Source organism: Calidris pugnax, unplaced genomic scaffold (assembly GCF_001431845.1).
Source record: "Calidris pugnax isolate Ruff unplaced genomic scaffold, ASM143184v1 scaffold56, whole genome shotgun sequence".
In the NCBI taxonomy this organism is placed as follows: domain Eukaryota; kingdom Metazoa; phylum Chordata; class Aves; order Charadriiformes; family Scolopacidae; genus Calidris; species Calidris pugnax.
In genome coordinates, this window is record NW_015090839.1 from 9,069,136 (window position 1) to 9,091,140 (window position 22,005).

At 39.0% G+C, this 22,005-nt stretch overlaps 1 protein-coding gene across 6 annotated transcripts in view; it reads right to left on the bottom strand.

Moving 5' to 3' along the window:
* The window catches only part of AKAP6 (A-kinase anchoring protein 6), a 279,987-nt gene that overhangs the window by 145,581 nt on the left and 112,401 nt on the right, over window positions 1-22,005 (bottom strand). For all 6 annotated transcript variants that reach the window (XM_014941817.1, XM_014941815.1, XM_014941816.1 and 3 more), the window contains exons 5-6: window positions 19,188-19,310; window positions 108-204 (exon numbers count right to left, since the gene is read on the bottom strand). In XM_014941817.1, coding sequence (XP_014797303.1) covers window positions 108-204; window positions 19,188-19,310 — 220 coding nt within the window. The remainder of the gene's footprint in view (window positions 1-107; window positions 205-19,187; window positions 19,311-22,005) is intronic.

Consider the following 22,005-nt stretch of genomic DNA (forward strand, 5'->3'; position numbering starts at 1 on the left):
TTAATAATACATAAGGAAGTGAATATATGCAGTAATTTACAGCAATGCTTCTTCATTCTTTAATAGTCTGGAGACATAAAGACTTGCAATATTTCAGAAGGATTTACCTGATTTGTGAGATACAATAAGCTCAAGAAGTTGACGCCCTTCTTCTACCACTGCTTCTTTTAAAGCACAGTGGCTATCTACATTCAACTTAAAAGTCTGCAAAAAAAAGAAAAAATAAAAGAGAGAGAAAAAACCTCAGTATCAGACATTGGAGAGGCAGTTATCATAAAACACATGTACAAAATTACTTACTGCTTTTTATTAAGAACCACATCCCCATTTACCCAATAGCCAAACTAATTTGTGATACTAAAAGCTATTGATATTTTGGATCTGGGCTCAAAATGTTTCCATTAGATCAGCAAAGTGCATCTGTGTTGAAACAGCTGACAAATCTAGAAATTCATTAGGTTTTATGAAAAGTCGCAACCCGTAGGCTATATCTGGAGTAACAGTGTTCTATAAAATACACTAAATTTATGCCACCACATATGAGCTCTGTTTTTTTCAGATTTCTTTGAAATGTTGGTGATAGCACTATTTATGAAACCATAAAAAAATTACAGCATTGAATATATCGGCCTTATGTGCACTTATACAAATCTATTAATATTGTGTTTCTGAGTTAACTCATATCCATTTTCAAAGAACAAATCAGACTGCTTTAGATCTCTGCATTCTTAATTTGCAAAGCGAGTATTTTTCATCTTTTTTTGCACTAATATTTTTACTAGTTCACAAAGGATCTCTGCTTTAACAGATTAAAATATTTTGCTTCTTTTTTAATTTATGTTTTATTTTTGCAAATGGCATTAAAAACTAGTAATTGAGAGAGGAACTGGAAACATGATCTACTATATGTTATGCCATTTCATACACCACTGATAATTTGGATAAATTTATGAATTATTTGTCAGAGTTTCTCACTCAAATTTGCAAGTAAGAAACGGAAACAAAATACAATAAAGGGGTACTTGCCATATTTAACCATAACTCACGTGCAGCCCTGAACACACACATGCAACTCTTGTTCTCTGAAATGTCTACAGAATGCATTAAAACAATATTTGACCCCTTGGAAGGAAAGAGTTTTGAGTTCTCTTGGGAATGAGTTAACTGGCAGAGATTAAAGGAGGCTTTGCATGTGCACATTTGTAGCTTCTGATTTTTATAAAACTTATTTATATTTCTCCAGATGCCAGTGACCATACTAGTACCGAAGTAGCAGGCACCACAAAATACTCAAAAGCCCTCATTTCTTAGAGAAGTGACCATTTTCTTTCTTTCCTAACTCCCATAGTCAGGCTGATTGGCGCAGCAGAAAATAATATTGCCAGATCTGTAATAAAGTGATGTTCTTTTACTGTATTTGTCATGGCTGAAAGAGGCATGTTGTTCAGACAGACTCTTAACAGTCTTTCAGGCAGCAGTACCTGACAGTTAGTGACAGAATGTTTTTGAGGATTCTCCATTCAAATAGAGAGCAATAAACAGGAATTTTGCTGCCTTCAGCATTTTGTCTAGTCCAATTTTCCTTGTATGGGCATCTGAATACATTGTTTTGTACCAGCTGTTGAACAACTGGGTCAGCCAAGAGAAGTTAAAAGGGAAAAAGGATGCCTAGTTTATGTCTGGCCCTTTCTTAAATCTAGAGCTTTATGAACCCAAATCTAGAAGTTCTTTTTCCTTCATAAGAGCATGTCTGAACAAGCACTGACAATATTTAATTTACTGTTTACTTAAAACAGGCTTGTACTGAATAGTTTGTAATCATGCACTTCACAGGAAATGCACTATGCGTGTGCCTCACACAGCAAAAGAGAACCTAAAGGACCTGAGAGTAGGTTGTGTAATTTCATATAATTGAAGTTGAGTATAGATGCAGCTGGATGTGGCAGTGTCTCGAGATGATGTGGATGTGTTTGATAGGAAAATTGGAAAAGATGAGGTATTCTTCTTCATTAAGAAAAAAAAAAGAGACTTGCTGTCCTAGAAAAGATTCATTTAACACAACGCACCAGATACTACAATACAGCTTGATTTTCAGGTGCACCTATTAACCAGTAATAATGTTAAACTGAAGAAGCAAAATATGATGAATAAAGATGGGGCCAAACTTTTGCGTTTTGACTAGCAATATTCTCCTTGTGCAAAATTCTGATTTTATGGATAAATTATGCGTGGCACAAATACCGTGAACATACATGAAATTTAGCAGAAATAAACTCTTATCAGCACAGAGGCATCAAAAGGACGGAACCATTCATACGAGTATAAATACAAACAGAAGCAAAGGAAATTGTCAGTGGATGTAGTGAAGTATGAGTTTTGGCTTTAGAATTATATACATATATATAATTTCTTACACGAGGTAATTTCCTAAGAAAAAGGAACAAATGGACAAGGAACACTGGAAAGAATAGCCCTCAATCAGGGCATCAGTGCTCGTGGCTCCTCAGACCTGTGGGGCTGAAAATGTGGCACATGAAAAAGGCAGAGTTGAAGATGTAATAAATATTACTTGTCTATAAAATGGAGAGATGCAAATTTGCACAGCTGAAGATAAAACGAGACCAAATATTTGGAATGAAGGGGGGCCTTCAAGCACAGCGATCCTCTCCCATCCTGGATATTTCCTGTTCCCTACTGTTTAGTTATGGCATTTGGAAAATTGTAACTCTAACAGCGTGTGACCCAGGTACTCTGTTCCCCTCCTCCTCTGATCTTCCCTGATAATGAATGAAGCCTTTGCATCTGAAGAGAGGAAAGGAGAAGAGGAGGGAAGTCAATTAATCAAAGCCATTTTTCCAGACACATTTGCAGCTATGGAGCAGTCTAAATATCACACATGAGCACATATACATTATGGAAAATGCATGTGCATTGGCCTGACAGCAGCTTTTTAAACAACACATTAATGTCATCCCTAGCACTACAGTGTATATAATGTAGTTTACAAGCTGCAACAACTGAAATTTCCTTATGAAGTTCTCTGCACTTCTCCCAGTCACCATGCACCTATATATAAATATCAACTGTTCTTATTTAGCAAGAAAGGAAAAATGAGGCAGGAATCATGCAATTTCATCAAAGCTACAAAACTGTAAATAAACAGCAATAAAGGCTCCAAAAGTGTAAGTGCAAAGTCCTAGGAGTGCTATCTTCTGTTGACTGCATGGGGCAGAGAAGCCCAGCCTTCACAAAACAAAGCTGTCCCCGACGTTTAGGAAAGTGATTGATCCATCAGACAACAATACTGCAGAACCTCCACGGGGAAAAAAGCAACACCTCCTGATCTATACGGGGCTCTGAACACACTAAAAATAAGAGACCCCTTTTGCAGCATGGAATAATCTCTCCCTCTCGGCTTCTTTCTCTGTAAAACTGTGGCTGAGAAAAATTATTTGAAAAAATATTTATTTGAAAGTCCCCTGAGGATTTCTTTTATGGCTATAGATAGTTAAATTTAGGAAACCTCTATGGAGTAGGTACCCTACAGCACGTAACTATCAAGCTCTGATATGCAATCTTTCAGTGTTTTAAAACCCCCTGTTCTTAGCAAATCCTTGTAATTTGGTAAAACACAACCCAGGTCTCGACCTACCCGTATCTGCAGTAAGGACAGTCGGCTACTAAATATTTTTGTTTCCAGAGGCACACTGATTTTGTATAAGCATGTATGTTTTTTAAGTCATGTGTCCAACTAATGATTTCCAGTGTACTGTCTGCCTCTGACACACAAATAAGCAACTAGGTATCATGTGAACCTACAATGTACACATAAATACAGACCAGTTTAAATAACACAGCATTTTAAACCTATGGCCAGATTAAGATGCTGTATTAAAAGAAATATTTTCTGTCAATCATACTATGAGCTTGTGTGGTGTACAGGGGTGTTGCTGAGACCTAATTTCCTTGAGGTTCATTTTCAAGGTGTTTAAAGATCTCTGACAAAGATATCACTGTTTCTAGGGCATTTATTTTTTAGAGCAACGGTACAGACAATTAAAATTATCTAAGTGACCTATGGTTTTAGAATCTGAAACAGAAAGCTTAATTTAAAATTTCCTAATAGTCATTTGCATTTCTGGAGAAAATCACAATATTAATGAAATGTGGGCTTCTATATTTAGGTACGTATTTAGGTGTGTATTTTGACTAAGAACATAGCACTTTTAATTATAACACTCACTGTGACAAATATAATTCAATTGTGAAATTTAAAGTGATGGGAATTAGTTTCTGGTAGAAAAGAAATTAGACTCTTTGACTACGACAATCCTGGAAGGAAAGTCAAACTCCCACAAATATTATCAGCAATGTTATATTTTGGATAGGGAGACAGTTTCAACACAGAGTAAAGTTCTAAGAAAATGGAGCAACAAATGTGTGTCACATTTATTAAATATATGCTATATATATTGCCAAGAAGTAAAATAATTTTTAAAATTTATTTTTTTAAAAAATTACCACATTTCATTTGTCTTAAAGGCAATATTACTTAAAACAGTTCCTGAAAATTTATTCTTATATTCTTAATATACAGTTACTTTTACAACTCTATTGGTCCTGGCACAGTTACCTTCCAATAGCTTTCTATGACAAAATAAATAAACATGAAATGTTTCATAAAATGATCTACAGGTCACCAGGGATGCTTACAGCAGATGGGGGAAGCCTAACCCAAAGGGGAAAAAGCACAATGGGACGGGAGTTAGCACAACTTATCAAGAAAGCTTTAAACTAGATTTGAAGGGGGACGGGGTTGGAACCGGGGCTACCAAAGTGGTGCCCAGGAACAGCGCACCAATGATATTAGGTAAATGTGCCAGCCCTTCCGGAAAAATAGTGGGAAGACCAGCCCGGCTGAAGTGCATCTACATGAATGCACGCAGCATGGGCAACAAACAGGAGGAGCTGGAGGCCATCATGCAGGAAGAAAACTACGATTTAGTTGCCATCACAGAAACGTGGTGGGATGACTCGCATAACTGGAGTGCTGCAATTGATGGCTACCAACTTTTCAGAAGGGACAGGCAAGGAAAGAGAGGAGGTGGGGTGGCCCTTTATGTTAAGAACAGTCTTCTATGCCTAGAACTTAGCAATATGCATGATGACAGTGTCGAGTGCCTGTGGATAAGGATCAAGGGGAAGACCAGTAAGGCAGACATTGTGGTGGGAGTTTGTTATAGACCCCCAAACCAGGATATAAAGACTGATGAAGTATTCTATAGGCAGGTAACAGAAGCCTCACGATCACTCTCCCTTGTACTCATGGGGGACTTCAATTTCCCTGATATCTGCTGGCAATATAACACAGCAGAGAGGCAACAGTCCTGGAGATTCTTGGAATGCGTGGAAGACAACTTCCTAACGCAACTGGTGAGGGAACCGACCAGGGAAAGTGCCCTACTGGACCTGCTGATAGTTAACTCGGAAGGTCTTGTGGGGGATGTAAACGTTGGAGGCCGTCTTGGACAAAGTGATCATGAAATGATAAAATTTTCAATTCTCACTGAAGCAAGGCGGGGGGCCAGCAGGACTGCCACCCTGGACTTCCGAAGGGCAGACTTTGGCCTCTTCAGGAGCATGATTGGGGGTGTCCCTTGGGAGATGGTCCTCGAGGGCAAGGGTGCCCAGGAAAGCTGGTCATTCTTCAAGGAGGCACTCTTAAAGGCGCAAGATAAAGCTATTCCCAAGTCCCTAAAATCAAGCAGGAAGGGAAGAAGACCAGCCTGGCTAAATAGAGAGCTTCGGCTGGAACTCAGGAACAAAAAGAAGGCTTATAATCTTTGGAAAAAGGGCCTGGCAGATAAGGAGAAATACCATGAAGCGGTGAGGATATGCAGGGGGAAAATTAGAAGGGCCAAGGCTCAAGTGGAGCTCAGCTTGGCCACCAATATTAACAATAACAAAAAGGGGTTTTTTCAGTATGTTAACAGCAAGAGAAAGGTGAGGGATAATGTGGGCCCACTGATGGATGAGGTGGGCACCCTAGTAGTGGAAGACACGGAGAAAGCAGAGTTGCTGAATGCCTTCTTTTCTTCAGTCTTCACTGTTAGGACTGCCCCTCATGAATCTGTGGCCTTAGAGGCAAGGGGGATGGTATGGAGAGAGGAAATTTTTCCTCTAGTAGAGGAGGGCCAGGTTCGGGACCACTTGGCCAAACTGGACATTCATAAGTCCATGGGGCCTGATGGGTTGCACCCACGAGTGCTGAGGGAGCTGGCAGACGTTATCGCTGGACCACTCTCGATCATCTTTGAGAAGTCGTGGAGAACAGGAGAGGTGCCTGAGGACTGGAGGAAGGCCAACATCACTCCAGTCTTCAAAAAGGGCAAGAAGGAGGACCCTGGGAACTACAGACCAGTTAGTCTCACCTCTGTCCCTGGGAAGGTGATGGAGAGACTCATACTAGATGTCATCTCCAAACAAGTTGAAGAGTGGGGGGTTATTGGAAGTGGGCAACACGGGTTTACCAAGGGTAAATCATGTATGACCAATCTGATAGCCTTCTATGATGCCATAACCGGTTGGTTGGATGAGGGGAGGGCAGCAGATGTCATCTACCTTGACTTCAGCAAGGCTTTTGACACTGTCTCCCATAACATCCTCATTGGGAAACTGAGGCAGTATGGGCTGGATGAGGGGACAGTGAGGTGGATTGAGAACTGGCTGTGTGACAGGACCCAAAGGGTAATTATTAATGGAGCAGGTTCAAGTTGGAAGCCTGTAACCAGTGGAGTCCCCCAGGGGTCAATACTTGGACCCGTGCTGTTTAATATATTCATCAGTGACCTGGACGAGGGGACAGAGTGTATCCTCAGCAAGTTTGCTGATGATACCAAACTGGGAGGAGTGGCTGACACCCCGGAGGGCTGTGCTGCCATCCAGCGAGACTTGGACAGGCTGGAGGGCTGGGCAAAGAAGAACCTCATGAGGTTCAACAGGGAAAAGTGTAGGGTCCTGCACCTGGGGAAGAAGAATGTCAGGCACCAATACAGGTTAGGGGTGGACCCGCTAGAGGCAACTACTGAAGAGAAAGATCTAGGGGTCCTGGTGGACAGTAAAATGGCAATGAGTAAACAGTGTGCTCTTGCGGCCAGGAAGGCCAATGGTATCTTGGGTTGTATAGGGAAGAGTGTAGCCAGCAGGTCAAGGGAAGTCATTCTCCCCCTCTACTCTGCACTGGTGAGGCCACAACTGGAGTACTGTGTCCAGTTCTGGGCTCCCCAGTTCAAGAGGGACAGGGAACTACTAGAAAGAGTCCAGCGTAGGGCTACAAAGATGATTCAGGGATTGGAGCATCTCCCTTATGAGGAGAGACTGAGAGAGCTGGGACTCTTTAGTCTGGAGAAGAGAAGGCTGAGGGGAGACCTTATCAACGCCTACAAGTATCTCAAGGGAGGGTTGAAGGAGGAGGGAGCCAGACTCTTTTCAGTGGTTCCCACCGAGAGGACGAGGGGCAACGGGCACAAGTTGGAACATAAGAGGTTCCACTCAAATATGAGGAGAAACTTCTTCACGGTGAGGGTGACAGAGCCCTGGAACAGGCTGCCCAGGGAGGTTGTGGAGTCCCCTTCTTTGGAGATTTTCAAAACCCGCCTGGATGCAGTCCTGAGTAACATGCTCTAGCTCTAGGCAATCCTGCTTCAGCAGGGGAGTTGGACTAGATGATCTCTATGGTCCCTTCCAACTCTAGAAATTCAGTGAAATTCAGTGAAATTCAGTGAAATGCTGAATTCAACTTTTGGTTAAAAACAAAGGTAGCTGTCTGGGGTTTTTTGGTTGGGTTTGTTGGGGTTTTTTGGAGGATTTCTGACCACACAGAACGTCTCTGTCCGGTCACTGCCTAATATTTATGTACTTGAGTTAATAACCTAATAAGCCATGTAATAATGTAGTGGTATTTTCATACTCCTGAACACTACCTAACAATGATATTCAGGAAATAAAAAAAATAACTACCATGTAATCTGCCTTTATATTAAAATGGGAATGGTCACATATTTAGCATTCTAACAACAAAATACTAAATACATAATTAATTGGTCAATGGTTATATGAAATGGATATTTGTTTGCAATTCATACATGAAGATCCTATATTCTATGAAATAGTATGTTCACATCTATAAATAGATCATCAAACTATTTAACTTTTTAACGATTGGGAAATACCTTATTTAGTATAGCCTCACATTTTTTATCTGGGATATAAAGCCTACTTAGTATTAGAAGTCACTAGGATGTGTTTTCCTGGGAATTAAATGTTACGTGTGAAATGGTTCCAGTCAATGTCTCCTTTGTTCATGCTTCCATAAAATCTAGGTGACTATAAAGAATTTTTTATTTTCTTATTTTCTTTTAAGCTGTACTTCTATCTGAGTGACACTCCACCTCTTAAACAGAACTATGGAAATGTTTTATGTAGCTCCATGGTCAAGGCTGATTTTTACCACAGTAGCAGGGATTCCACCTGTGCTTTTTAAAGAGAACACAGTGAATCCTCTGAAGCTGCAGCACCTACTAAGGTCTTTTTCTTCTCTCCTGAGACTGAGAACATACTCTCCCTATAGCAATGATGGCCAAGGGGCCAATTATCACCAACTACTAAGAAAATCTCTAATGCATAATACAAGATGACCATCGTTTTCCTTACATGAACCACACATTATTTCCTTCTGTAACCAATGGAAGCTCGTAGACATTATTTAAGATTGAATAGCTAGTGGAAAGAAGATGTGGTCTTCTATCTCCTGCAACAATGAGAAAGCTTTAAAAGCAAATAATTTCTTGGGTGTCTCTGGGGGTAATTCCTTCTACTGGCATCTGTAGGCAGATAAAAATGGGCAAAATAACAATATCACCGTCTATGTTGATTCACAATATCAAATTATAATCTAAAATGCCTTTAAAATTGACATAAAACTGGTCTGGGAACATTGCTACTGAAATCCCATATTCATCATCTCATGCTGGCATTGTGCCACTGTAGATATAGATCAGATATAAGATGGTTTGACTGCTCAGACAATTTCTTTGTGCAAGTTTATAATTTATTTAAACATAATATTAACTGAACACTCCAAGTTCAAAATGTTTAGTAATGAGATAATTAGAGCAACCCCAGGAATGATTTTACCTTCCAATCACTGATAGGCATTCACTACTTCTCACCTGCCTGGGAGGATCAAGCATATTTATGACGAGACAAACTGGTGGGAGTTTAGCAAACAGCAAAGAAAATACGTTTAAAAGTGAAAATGGTGGAAGATTATAAGAAATAAACAGGACTGACTAAATGATGATGAAGAGAAAAGGCCATTATTATCTACTTATATTCTATGAATCTGAACACCAAGCAGAAAGAAGACTTAGTAGCATCGTGCAGTATCAAAGGGTACAGTAGATGGGACTAATGGAATTAAATTAAGAAAATTTCAGATAAATACCAGTGAAATTTCCCACGAAATTCAGATCTATTAGATTGTATAATAACCTCCTAAGGGAAACAGTGAAAGCCCTGGTCCCTCGAGACCTTTACATTTAGACTGGATGAAAATGTAGGAGTAAGGACTGCAATGTAATGGGCTGACAGAACAGAAGCCTAGGTCTTTCACGTGCCACAGAATTTGTGATGGGCCAGCAAAACTAAATAAAAAGGGGCAGACTCTACCCCAGTAGTCCTACAGTCATTCATACTTTTGTAAAACCACCTCAACCCTTTATTCTCTGTCACAGCTTCTGCCATTGCGGTATTAGGCAATCAATGTGTTTTTTCCCCTTTGTTACCTCTGAAACATGAATAAATACTTTAGGTCCCCCAGTTTCTGTTTCTCATTCCTCATTGTGTTTGTCACCTCTTAGATAATTTAGCCAAGTTTTGAATGCATAATTTTACATGTGGACATAAAGGATAGTTAGCCCAACTGTTCAGGAAGCCTATTTTGGAGATTTAGTTTAGAGGGCATAGAGGCTATTTTTGCAGATATTCACCTAAATTCTTCTGCCAACTCCAATTTCTTTTTTGTATTTCTCTTTACTTTTATGCGTCTAAACATTTTCCATTGTTTAAAGAAAAGTTAACATGAGGCCTCCCAAACTGAATCTCAGTTTGTTTATTACCAAGAGACAATGAGGGATGGAAGAACACGAGAAGGAAAGCACCCAGGCAAAATGGCTATACAACGAAACAATTGCTAAGTCACCATAACCACAGTGAACTATACATCCAGTCCACCATATATAACTGGCCTTGATCATTTCTTATCTTTGTGAGCTACTCAGGAAATAATCTGCAGAAGTCACAGTCTTCTGACTCCTTTTTCTATCAAGGGGACATTTGTCTGGCTGATCACACGTTTCTAGGTACAATTCTACCTGGAGACCCACCATACCCCAAAGCTATTTCATCTAAATATGCCTAAGTTGTATTGTCCTACCACATGCAGAAAAAAGCCAGCCAAGAGAAAAGAGTTTTCCAACCCAAAAGTAAATTCATGGGGCATAGCAGCCTTGGCAAATATGTAGTTACTAAGGGAGATTAAGGGAGAGAAAACATATACATAATTATTATTTAAACATAAACTTACTAACTTACAGACCAAAAAGCACTGGCTCTAAATAATGCTATGCAGTTTTAAAACAATTCTTGAAGGATTTTAGTTCTATTAAAACTTCAGGGGAATAAAAGGGAGATTTATGTACGTATAGATATAAGGTTTTATGCATGTCAAAGGTGAACTAAAATGCCTTCTTAGCAAAATATATCTAATAAACCGAGATCCCAAAATATTAACGCAATCCATCTGTAGAATTAAGAAATAAAAAAAAAAAATCAAAAACAAAAACATAGGAGATGCAAAGAAAACGTTTACCAATCAAGACTTACATTCATGCCCTGAATTTTCTATATTTCTGCTGAACCTTTGGCATTGCCAACACCAAAACAGAGACAGCAACTGTATTACTTCTAGTGCTTAAAGTGTGAATGATATTATGCCTCTGAGAGACATAGCATAGAACCCATGGGAGTGGACCATAGTTCTTGGAAGGTAAGTAAAAGCAAATATAGTTTAAATGTTGCTGAAAGTGTGCTGCTTGTCCTTTGAGATCCTGGCATTATACTCTTTTAATGATTTCCAATCTCAGAAGTTTTTAAAAATAAATTTCATTTCACTTTCAAAAACAAACTACAGACTACATCTGTATTGATCATACCAGCATATTAAAATTTCAGGCAATAGCATACATTTTAATAGACATACAAATTAAAATTAACAGAATTCCTACATAAACATTATGCAATTTATTAATGAAATAAACATTACTTCTGAATCAATTTTTAAAGATGTTTCAACAGTTGTTACAATGATAAATTAGTATAAAGAGCATGACCAAGTTGTCAAAGAGTGATTATTCTGCAACTGCTATAGAGCTTCTAAGTCAGAACTTCTGTGAAATACTTTTTCACTGAAATTTCCTGATCAAGTTACTTTAAAACATTTTATAATGGCAGTTTGATTTTCTTGTATTATCATAGGCACTGTAGCCCCTGCATGCAATTTCTTCTGCAGGCCAGACACACAATGGACCCAGTGGAATCGCTGACTACACTACCTGTGTTTGGGGATACCTCAGCACCCATGAGTTTTACAGTTCTAGGCAGTGAGACTTCAGAGGGGATGAACATTTGTAACACAGCCAAATCATGTCACCCTGCCTTGTTCAGCTTCACCTACAAGTACAAATAAACATTTCCTAAAGTCTGAACAATCTGGGTTTTAACGTGCTCTGTGACAGTGTTTGGCCTTGTTTTCTAAGAAAACTATCTCAGGGATTTAATACACTCTCATAAGAACATACCACCCTCTATATTCTGGCATGGAAAAGAACACTGTGTTTTAAGGATCTCAACGCTAGAGAGTTTATTACTCCTCCAAAGTAATAAACATTAGCTTAAAAGCATCCTGGATAACAGTGCAAATAAAATTCTAATTTTTTTTGAACCTCAAACTTTGTGAATTAAAAAAATCCCACCAATTTTAGATCAAGTGAAGCATTTCTGCATTGGTTAGGACAAGAGTACTGTGATTAGCAGGATATATATCTGGATTTTCTCTTATAGATCTGATTTTTCTCTTATTTAGTCATCAAAAAAGTCACTGAATTTCAAAAGAACAGTTCAAACAGTTTAGAAACTTCTATCTTTCCCACTGGCAGCAACCATACACTCTCTGACTCCAGACTATAACACAGGTACAGCCAAATATATTAACAAAATGACAGGAACATTTCCTTTTGACGTTCTTGGGCACTTTAACTCAAGAAACAGAGAAACTTACATAGAGGTTACTGGGTTTACAAATTAAAAAGCCAAATAATAATCACAACTGACAATGTACATGCATTCCCTTTGTTTAAGGTTGATGTCTTACTACCTATTAAGTTCTTTATTTGCCTGTGTTATTTGAAATCTGATGGATTTAGCCTGTATCTCTGATTAGTATGGTCTGCAGACTGTTTCCCATATAAAAGGACATACATTCAGGAACCTATGCACACCCAAAATACCTTTCAAGATAATACCATAAAAATCAGAAAATCAAACTAACAATCAGCTAAACAGATTCAAAGCCAAGTCCTTAGAGAAGCAAGATATCAGTCCACTCATGGTGCTCAGACACTTTAGCACCATCATCCTGCAGATACTATTGTGTATTTTGAGAAAAAAAATCTGAATTGGCTGCCACAGACATTGGAAATGCCCATAAAGCAAAAGCACAATACATAACTTAGCCATTTCAGAGGCTTTAATACCTTTAATAAAATTACTGTTACCACCGCTACCACAAAGACAGCCAGTAGATTAGCCCAAGGCATGTGTATTTAACCTTATTTTCAATGAGAACAGGTATTTAATACTTCTTTACATTGACATTTTTCAGAAGATTAGGTTTTCCGGGGAGGTGAGAATGATTTTTTTTTTCAGACATAGCAGACTTGTTACAAACAGACGGATCAGTTACCATGAGATACCACAGAAGCATCATTACTTCACCAATACAATTTCTTAAACATGAAAATACAATCTATTTTCTGTATGAAAGCATTTGCTGTTTACAGCCAAGAAAGTGCTGAGCCATGATGTGACCAGAAACATTTATACTGGACACAGGAAAATTCTTATTTCATGTCTCTTTAGATAATAAAACACTCAAAACCCCCATACCTTAAGAATAATTTGGTTTTACAATGGAAATGACTTCTAAACTTCCTACACAGAAGTAAAAGAGTGAATAAACTTGTATAAGTTGTTTTGAAACACCAGTAATATTTTCTTTATGATATTTTTAAGACTATAATGTGTAAAATAAATGTGGTGACTGAGAAGGTTAACATAATGGAACAATTCTGGGCTAAAAAGCACTTTTATGTGGCACAAAGCTTGCAACTAAATTGAGGTATAAATTACAGACAGGGATCACAGAATTTATTAGAAAAGAAAATCAAGAAATTCTGTTTCATGGAAATTACCATTTAGCATATCCAAACAACACTTCGCACTGCAATGACTCCATGCAATCTTGACCACTTGTACTTTCTACAGAACAATATTTGCTATTCTAGTTTCAACTAAACAGAACATAAATTTTTGCCTTAAAAAAACCCCAACAAACAGCACTGGTGTGAACAATTAGTTCAATAATTATTTTCTAGAAGGCCATCCTCCTCCATTCTTTCCATGAGTCACAAACAATTCCTCATTGTGCTATCAGGAGAAACAGGAAACCACTGGGAAGCTTATAAGAATCATAGAGTTGGAAGGGACCTTATAGATCATCTAGTCCCAACCCCCCTGCTATGGGCAGGGACCATTTCCACTAGACCAGGTTGCTCAAAGCGCCATCCAGCCTGGCCTTGAACACCTCCAGGGATGGGGCCTCCACAGCTTCTCTGGGCAGCCAGTTCCAGTGTCTCAGTACTCTCACAGTAAAGAATTTCTTTCCTAATATCTAACCTAAATCTACCCTCTTTCAGTTTAAAACATTACCCCGCGCCCTATCACTACACTCCCTGATAAAAAGTCCCTTCCCATCTTTCCTGTAGGTCCCCTTTAGATACTGGAAGGCTGCTATAAGGTCTGCCTGGAGTAAGATTATTAGGACAAAAAGGTCTGACATCTAGTTCCAAATTACTAAGAAGGCTTTTCCTTTAATAATTTTGTCTTCACTGAAAAATATTGGTTGTCAACACCTACTAATAATGCAAGAAGGATTTCAAAAGTTCCATCAAATCATTTTAAAATAAGATATTTTTCATTTATAGGTTTCCATTTTAAAGTCTTGTAATATCTAGCTTGAAATGTTACACTAGACACAGAAATGGCTTTGGCCAAAAGACCTAAGAGCACACCACAGTAAGATGCACAACCAGGTGTTGTACAGCAGCAAGAAAACAGAGTACTGTGTTAACAACAAAGGGAAAAGTTAAGACTACAGAATCAGAAGTCCCAGGTCTCAGCAAGTATTTATAGTGCTTTTTGGCTACACCTTTTCCTCAGTGATTCTCCACACTTCCTCGTTTGCTAGGTTATTTCTTTTCTGTGCTAAAACAATGTATCTTCTCAGGTCAGCAATAAAGAGAAGTAAAATATCTATTTTAGCAAACTAAAATGGTCAAGAGCAACATGGTGAATTCTTATTTGTTGAGCTGGTAAGAAAGTCTGTTTGGTTTCACAAGCACAGCAGTACCATCCAGACAGATGCCTTTAGCTCATAAGCTGCCTTCAGGATACTGTTTTTGATGAGGACTGATTTGCATACCACCACATCTATGCTTAGATTCTGCTAGTAGCTAATTCTGATCAGGGTGCCAATGGGCAAGAATCAGCATAACAGAAAAGAAGAGCTACAAAAAATAAAGGAAATCAGAAAACATTTTCAGACCTTCCTTTTTGGTAAGGTCAATGAAGCTACCTCTTCTTTAGGAAGTGATTTGTGCCTAACTGTTCACAAAACTGAAAACCTGCCTCACTTTCTTTGCTAGTAGGGATGATTGAGTCCTTTGTGGCAAAGTAGATTTCTGCTGAAGAACGTCTCTGTTTTATGAAAACATATTAGTATTTTCAACATCTGCCAGCTTGGGTGGCTGCCCACAGGGGTGCCAGAAGTTCAAGTGGTGGCAGCTTCATATCAGCCTTCCCATATGAATGGGAAACACAGAGCTTCCAAATGAGTTTCACCAACGTTACTCAGTTATAAAGACTGTAAAACTGAAAGAATAATTTCAATCACTATTCCAGGGGTCTCTGAGACCATTTTCATTGATAGCTTTGTACTTTGGTGTTATCTAAAATGAAGCATATCGCAACTTCTATTCTGCAGAAAATCAGGGAACTGGGTTTTAAAATTTTCAAGAAAAGTGTCCTCCAAGCTGAAGATTGTCTATTTTGGCACACATTCCAGATGTAGACTACCTTTCAATTTGTAGAAAAAATTCATACTCTTTACCTAACCATATGGTTACCCATCACGGCAAAATCTATGGAGCTTATGTTGTAACTGTGATTTAAGAATGAAATTCCAATTTGTTCCACAGTTAATAATAATTACAGTTGTGGTGTATTTGGGTATCAGGGCTGTGCCTGTGTGCACACACAGTGCACTTAGTTGTGAATTCCCTGGGTAGTCCAGAAGCTCCCTGGGTAGTCTCTGTACTAAGTGGGAACAACAGACCAACTTGAGGAGAGGTTGCCTTCCACCCTCACAACAAAGTGCTTCACTAATTATTTAAGAAGCTGTCCAGGAGGGATCTTCAGGTGATCACAGAGAAGCCTGCAGACTTGCTGGGCCACGAGCAATAGAAAGACACCACTCACACACTTCAAAGTGCTGATTAACATCCTGCATGGACAATCTTGCCAGACCAGGTATAAGAATTAACTAGAACAATAGTTTGGGGAATCCTACCAATTTAAGCTGAAGATCTCATGCAAGGATGCTTGTAAGGAGACTACTACAACTATCCTGTGCAACAGACTTGACTCCTCATGTGAGCATTACCTTATGCAAAGATTCTGTTCAGTTGATGTCATAGGTTTCCTGTCGTGTTTTTTTTTTTTTTTTTAATAAACATACTCCCTTTAAGTGTCTGTGCCACACCATTTCTCAAAATGTCAAAAATGTAGAAAAGCAAGGCTGAGTGGGGAGAGACTCTAAAATTCAATCCCTTATCAACAATGTAAATGGGACCCTAAAATGACAGCCAATAATTTTACATACCCAAAAATTTGGAGGATGTTCACAACGCTTGTCTCCTCTGCAAGACTTTTCCCAGCCAATAATGAGAAAGGGAACAAGTACATTTTTCTCCTTTCCTGCTCCCATATCTTCTTTTCTTAGATTTTGACAGCAGAGATTTAATTCATGAATGCAAAATATTCTCTCTTTATGGCACTAATTTTGTTATTGCAACAAACATATTTCCAAGAAAACAATATCACAGGTGGTGAAATTGATAATTTGTGCCAAAGGCTAAGGTCTTGTCTCTACTAATAAAAATAAAAATACTAATCTACACCGAGTTTTCAATCCTTCTACGACTGGAAAATCTGCACCAGCGAGGAATCATAGTTACGAGGTTTGCTAGCACAGATGCAGTATACAGAAAAGAACCAATACATTTTCTGTGTTTTCGGGTTAGTTTGCTACCGGTGTCTGCACTATGAACCCAGAAGTCTGGAACCTGAACTTACAAAAGTACTAAGCCCCCTTTACTTCAACAAATCTTAGGTGAGTCTGATGGCACGTATAACCTGACTGGCAAAAGAAGAAAATGAGCAGTAGAAGTACCCTCACAAAGACCTTGATCACCATTGTTTTACAATGCTCAACCAAAGGAAATTTTAACATTGAGCTTAATGTGAATTGAAGTTCATATACTTCTGTTTAAACACAGATTAGGATTTCTGACAGACAAATGCCACTGAGAAGCTGACAATCTAATTAATACAAATAACTATCTTCCCTGCTATAACAATGCTCTGTATTCTGCCATGTAGAAATGAATGTGATAGCATATGTTTTCTGAAATACAGAACGAAAAGTCACGGTTACTTTTTTTCAGGTTGTGCAATGATTTTTTCACTGACTATATATGCCATAAAAATAATTATAATATCATCAAATTGAAACTGAACTGCTCTTTAGACTTTTTACTTCTTCACAGAAGAAAAAACCTATCTTGTTCCCTAACACAGTCATCCTGAAGCATACAAGGATCTTCTCACCCCAAATATATGCAGATATACAGAGTACAGCTGGGAGCCTAAGTACTTACAAGGCAAAGTGAAGTTGTGCAGGTACCCACATATTCATTTATTCTGACTATCCCAGCAATGAAGGAGTTGCCCCTGGGCTAGTACTCCACTGACAGATGGTCTTGGCCTCACCTTGCACAGAACCACAAGGTAAAGTTGGAAGTCATTTGCCTGCAAAAGAGTTACTGTGCTCCTCCCCAAGGAAGAAGGGGAATAAGAAACTAACTGTGGCAGAGACTTAGCCTGGTGATTGCCCTGTTCCTGGAATACATTTCTTTTTATCCAGTCAAGAGTGAAAATTGCAATTCTACTCATTAAAACTCATCTGTCCAAAAATTTCACATTGCAGAGTAAGCGGAAAAGAGATTGAAATGACCAATGCCTTTTCCGAGATCTGATCTCATGATGCACTCTGTATCTTCAGAGCACTTGTAAACATTATGGGAATCATGGAACGGAGGAAAAAACCCAAACTCTGCCAAAGAATCCAAAATCTGCAATGTAAGGCAAAAATGTAGTGTCTTCACACTACATTTGATAGACTACCACAACTGGCACTTTATTTAGTGGCTGCACATAGGTGCTACTACAACAGAAACGTTTAAGAACAAAAGACACCACAGAGTGTTCTGTATAGCTGAAATTCTGAAGACAGTTTTCAGTTCGCTTCTAATTGTATATGTGGTTAATGTACACTTAATTAATTTAATAATGGTCACTCCAGTATTACGGTAGGGAATGTCATCCTATGACAATTTTTCCTGTAATGCATCACATGACTTCCTTGGACTGTCAAATAATTATTCACCATCAGATTATCAGAGACTGGAAATGAGACCAAGCCTTGGGGGCTGATGCTCTGATGTGGGTTGAACTAATGCACTGTTTTATCTAGTTGGGGTGTCTAGCTCATTGGCTCAGAATAGTGCTATCATCAGGTTTGCTTCCAATTCATACTGGCAAGAACCTAAGATTTTGACAGAGGGAAAGGAAATTTCTTAGCTTAATTTTCTATAATTTTTTTTTCCACTTTACCATATAGAGCAGTTGACTTATTAAGACACCTACCCATTGAACAGCATACATTGATCTCTATTCTCTACTTACAGTGTAAAATTTTGCTTTTGTGAATTTAATACCTGGTTTAATTCAGGTCTTTGTTTCACCCCTCATAACCAGAAGCAGCTCTTGGAAGAATTCAGTAAAAGTCTTGTAAGGTTTATCAAATATTTCTCAATCTATAATTCTAGCCTGTAATATATTCAGAAGATTATTCATCGAAGTGTTTTCTACTTCCACCCAATGTTTTAGCTTTTTGCACAAGAACAAGGTTAGTGACAGCTGTATTAATTACATGACAGAAATGCATATCAAGTAAAATGATTGAAATAATTATTTCAAATATTTTATTTAAATTACTCTGTACTACGTTAAAACTATGGGAGAGAGAATAAGAGTTCCTTACTAGGTACCACTTTTATTAATGTTACAGTGTAGTAAAAATCCTAGAATGATCACCAGAAAAAAAAAATATTATGCTTTCTCCTTTTTCTATTGCCATTTTCATTCAGTTTGGAGATTATTTCTGAAATGCTATGTAATTCTGTCTCTTAATTTAATTTTTAAAAAGCTATCAATACGTATTTCAAACACAGTAAATAATTTGTTGCTATTTTCATTAAAATAAACTGCAACGCTGCAAATCTTACCTTAAAATATAGATGCACACTAGTAATTAAAAAATAATAATCAAATAAAAAGCACAGCAGAACACTTCAATTACTGATAGTAATCATAATATAATCTTGTCCTACCAAGTGTGTCTCCAGGTACAGTTTAAGGCTGTCTGTCTCTGCTTTAGGAGGAGTCCAATTCTCTGTTGTTTCCATGGCTTCATTTAACCAGTGAATGAATTCATCCAGCTTGCTTACAAACCCCTTACCAGATAAGAAAAAAGAAAGAACAAGAAAAGCATATTTGTTAGTAAGACGGCAATCTGAAAAATGTATGCTCTTTTTTTTTTTTTTTTTAAGCCAGGAGAGTATTGTACAGTAAAATTTTGCCTTTAACAAGCATGGAAAGAAAAAAAAAAACATTAGCAAGTGGCCTTCTAGTAAATGAGGATCAGAACAGTGTTCTTGGGAATAATCTAAGGTGTCATTTTGGGACAGGACAGTGTGAGGTTCATATGATTGTTATGAAATGGAAAAAACAGCAAAGTTTTAGAAGGTATGAGGGAGACATACAAAAAGCTGCATATAGATTACAATGAAAATTAAGCTGAAGACCTTGCACTGGGCAGACTGGGCATAGCATGAGCACTGTTAGTTGAAAAAAGTGCTGAACTAAGCTGCATTAACAAGGTATATATCAGTAGACTGAGGGAAGAAACTACTTGTCAGAACTTAGGTCTTGTGATTCCTGTTTTGGTTCCTAGGATGAGACGCAGAGAGAAGAAATCAAACAGTAGGTGAGGCAGAACATATAGCATTTAATATAAATATTGTTGATTGCATAGGAGCCACGCAGATGGTGCTCCTGAGAAGACAGGAGCTCCTGCTTCTCAGGAGCACCATTTATTTCAAGATTAGTACCAATTATATTGTCTGATTAAAAATAGTGCCCCTAAATTTCCATGATTGGATGATACTATAGGCACATACTGAGTAGAGATAATTTTATCGAAGTCTTATCCACCACAAAGCAAGAGAGTAAATGGAATAAACTGACCGTGATGTTTATAAGCACTCTGAAAATTAACTCCGAAGAGAAATGTCCATCTATTACAAGCATCGTAAGACTAGATTGTTAGGTCTAATACTGGTTATATTATTAGCTATTAACTATGAATTTTGCAGCACGGTGAAAATTTTAATTTCCAGTTGGATAACACCTCGGCATACACACACAGTACCTCACTCTCACCACTTTATTTATGGGATGAGTTCTGTTAATTATTAGTCCATTTAGATAGCAAGCTAAGCATAAAACTTTAGAGATTCCTGAGTAACCCCCCTCTCTGAAGTGGCACATGAAATTGGAATTCTAAATTAATTCCAAAATGAATTCTAAAATGAATGAATTCTATAATGAATTCTAAAAGAAATGGAGTTTGCACAGTTGCTGCACAGCTGTGTTACGCAAAGTGCAATGCTAATAATCCAGACCAAGCAGAGCCACACTTCCTTCAAAATTCATGGTAGCAGAGTCATTTTGGCCCAACACTGTGCCAAAGAAGCAGGGTTCAATAATCAACTCCTGGCTTCCAGCTGAAGTAGCAGTGGCTCTGAACTGAAGCTAGCCTCTAGCAGGACACTCCAGTGCATACTGCAGGCATGACAGCACTCACTGAGGCACTCTGAAGACTTTGCTTTAATTATTATTTTTCACGTGAGTCCCTACAAGTCCTCAGGATGAGGAGGAGGCCACCTCTATTCATGGAATGCACTGTATCTCAAAGCATTGCAAGGAAGAAAACTGTTGTTCTGTGGGTTTTGTTGTAGCCTGTTTATCAGCACGTTGCAGAAAGGGAGAAGCAAATCAAGAAAAACAACCCAGTGGATATGCTGACTATACAACGTGTGTCCACTCGAGGGCAAGCAACGAAGGGGACATCTCCTCTGTCCCACAGCAGGTCACACCACAAGGGCTATGTTCCCCACATGAGGCCATGGGACACAGCAGAGGCAAAAATGTTCCCCTGGCTTTGTTGCTTGCTTTCTTCCAGCTCACAGTGGAGCATGAGATATGCCAGACTGACAGAGGAGCGAGAGACGTGAGCTGAGGGGGAGAGGAGCACGAGGAGTAAAGTCCTTCTAGTCCCTCCAATAAATCTCTGCCTGCGTTTTAGCAACATGCTGTCCTTGAGAGACAAGGTGATATGGTAAGCACAAAAAAAAAAAAAAATGAAGAAAGGCTCTCTCTTGTATATGCGTCATGTATTTTACAGAGACAGACGTGTATAACGTCTGCCTGCAGTGCTCGATGTCTGTATGCCTTCAAAAGGGTGCTCAGAAACATTGCAGGCTTGCACCAATACAAAAAGCAATGACCAGCAACCAAGTTACTCCTGCCCTCTCACAAAAGGTGTCTGTGTTTTCACATCTACTGCTTCACATCGGTCCTTGGACACCCCCAAGCAGCGGGCCCCAGCAGCCTGGCGCCTCACCCCTCGCCTCACAGACGAGGTGAGCTGTGGGCCTGAGCAGGCCCTGGTGAGCACAGGGAATGCCTCAGGACTAGTTTGGGGGCCCTGGAAAAAAATAAAAAATAGATACGGTCTCCTGCAGAACCACACCGAGCCAAGCTGTCCGAGAAAAATGCGGTAAAGCTGCAAGCACCAGTGCCTCGGGCCCACGGCCGGGGTCACAGCGCCCACAGGGAGCCCGGCAGCAGGAGGGCAGCCCCGGCCGCGGCCAGCCCTGGCCCTGCCGAAGGGGGATTTTCCTCTGCCAGGCGGCACAAATCACAATAATCCAGCTATTTTTCAAATGACGGCAATAAAATTTTATTGAAACCATTCAAAAGAGCACATCTGTAGAAACCGAAAATAGCGAAGGGACGGGAAAGGAAGGGAGGGAGGGAGGGAAGGGACGGGAAGGCCGGGCAGCGCGGGGCCGCCGGCGGAGGGAG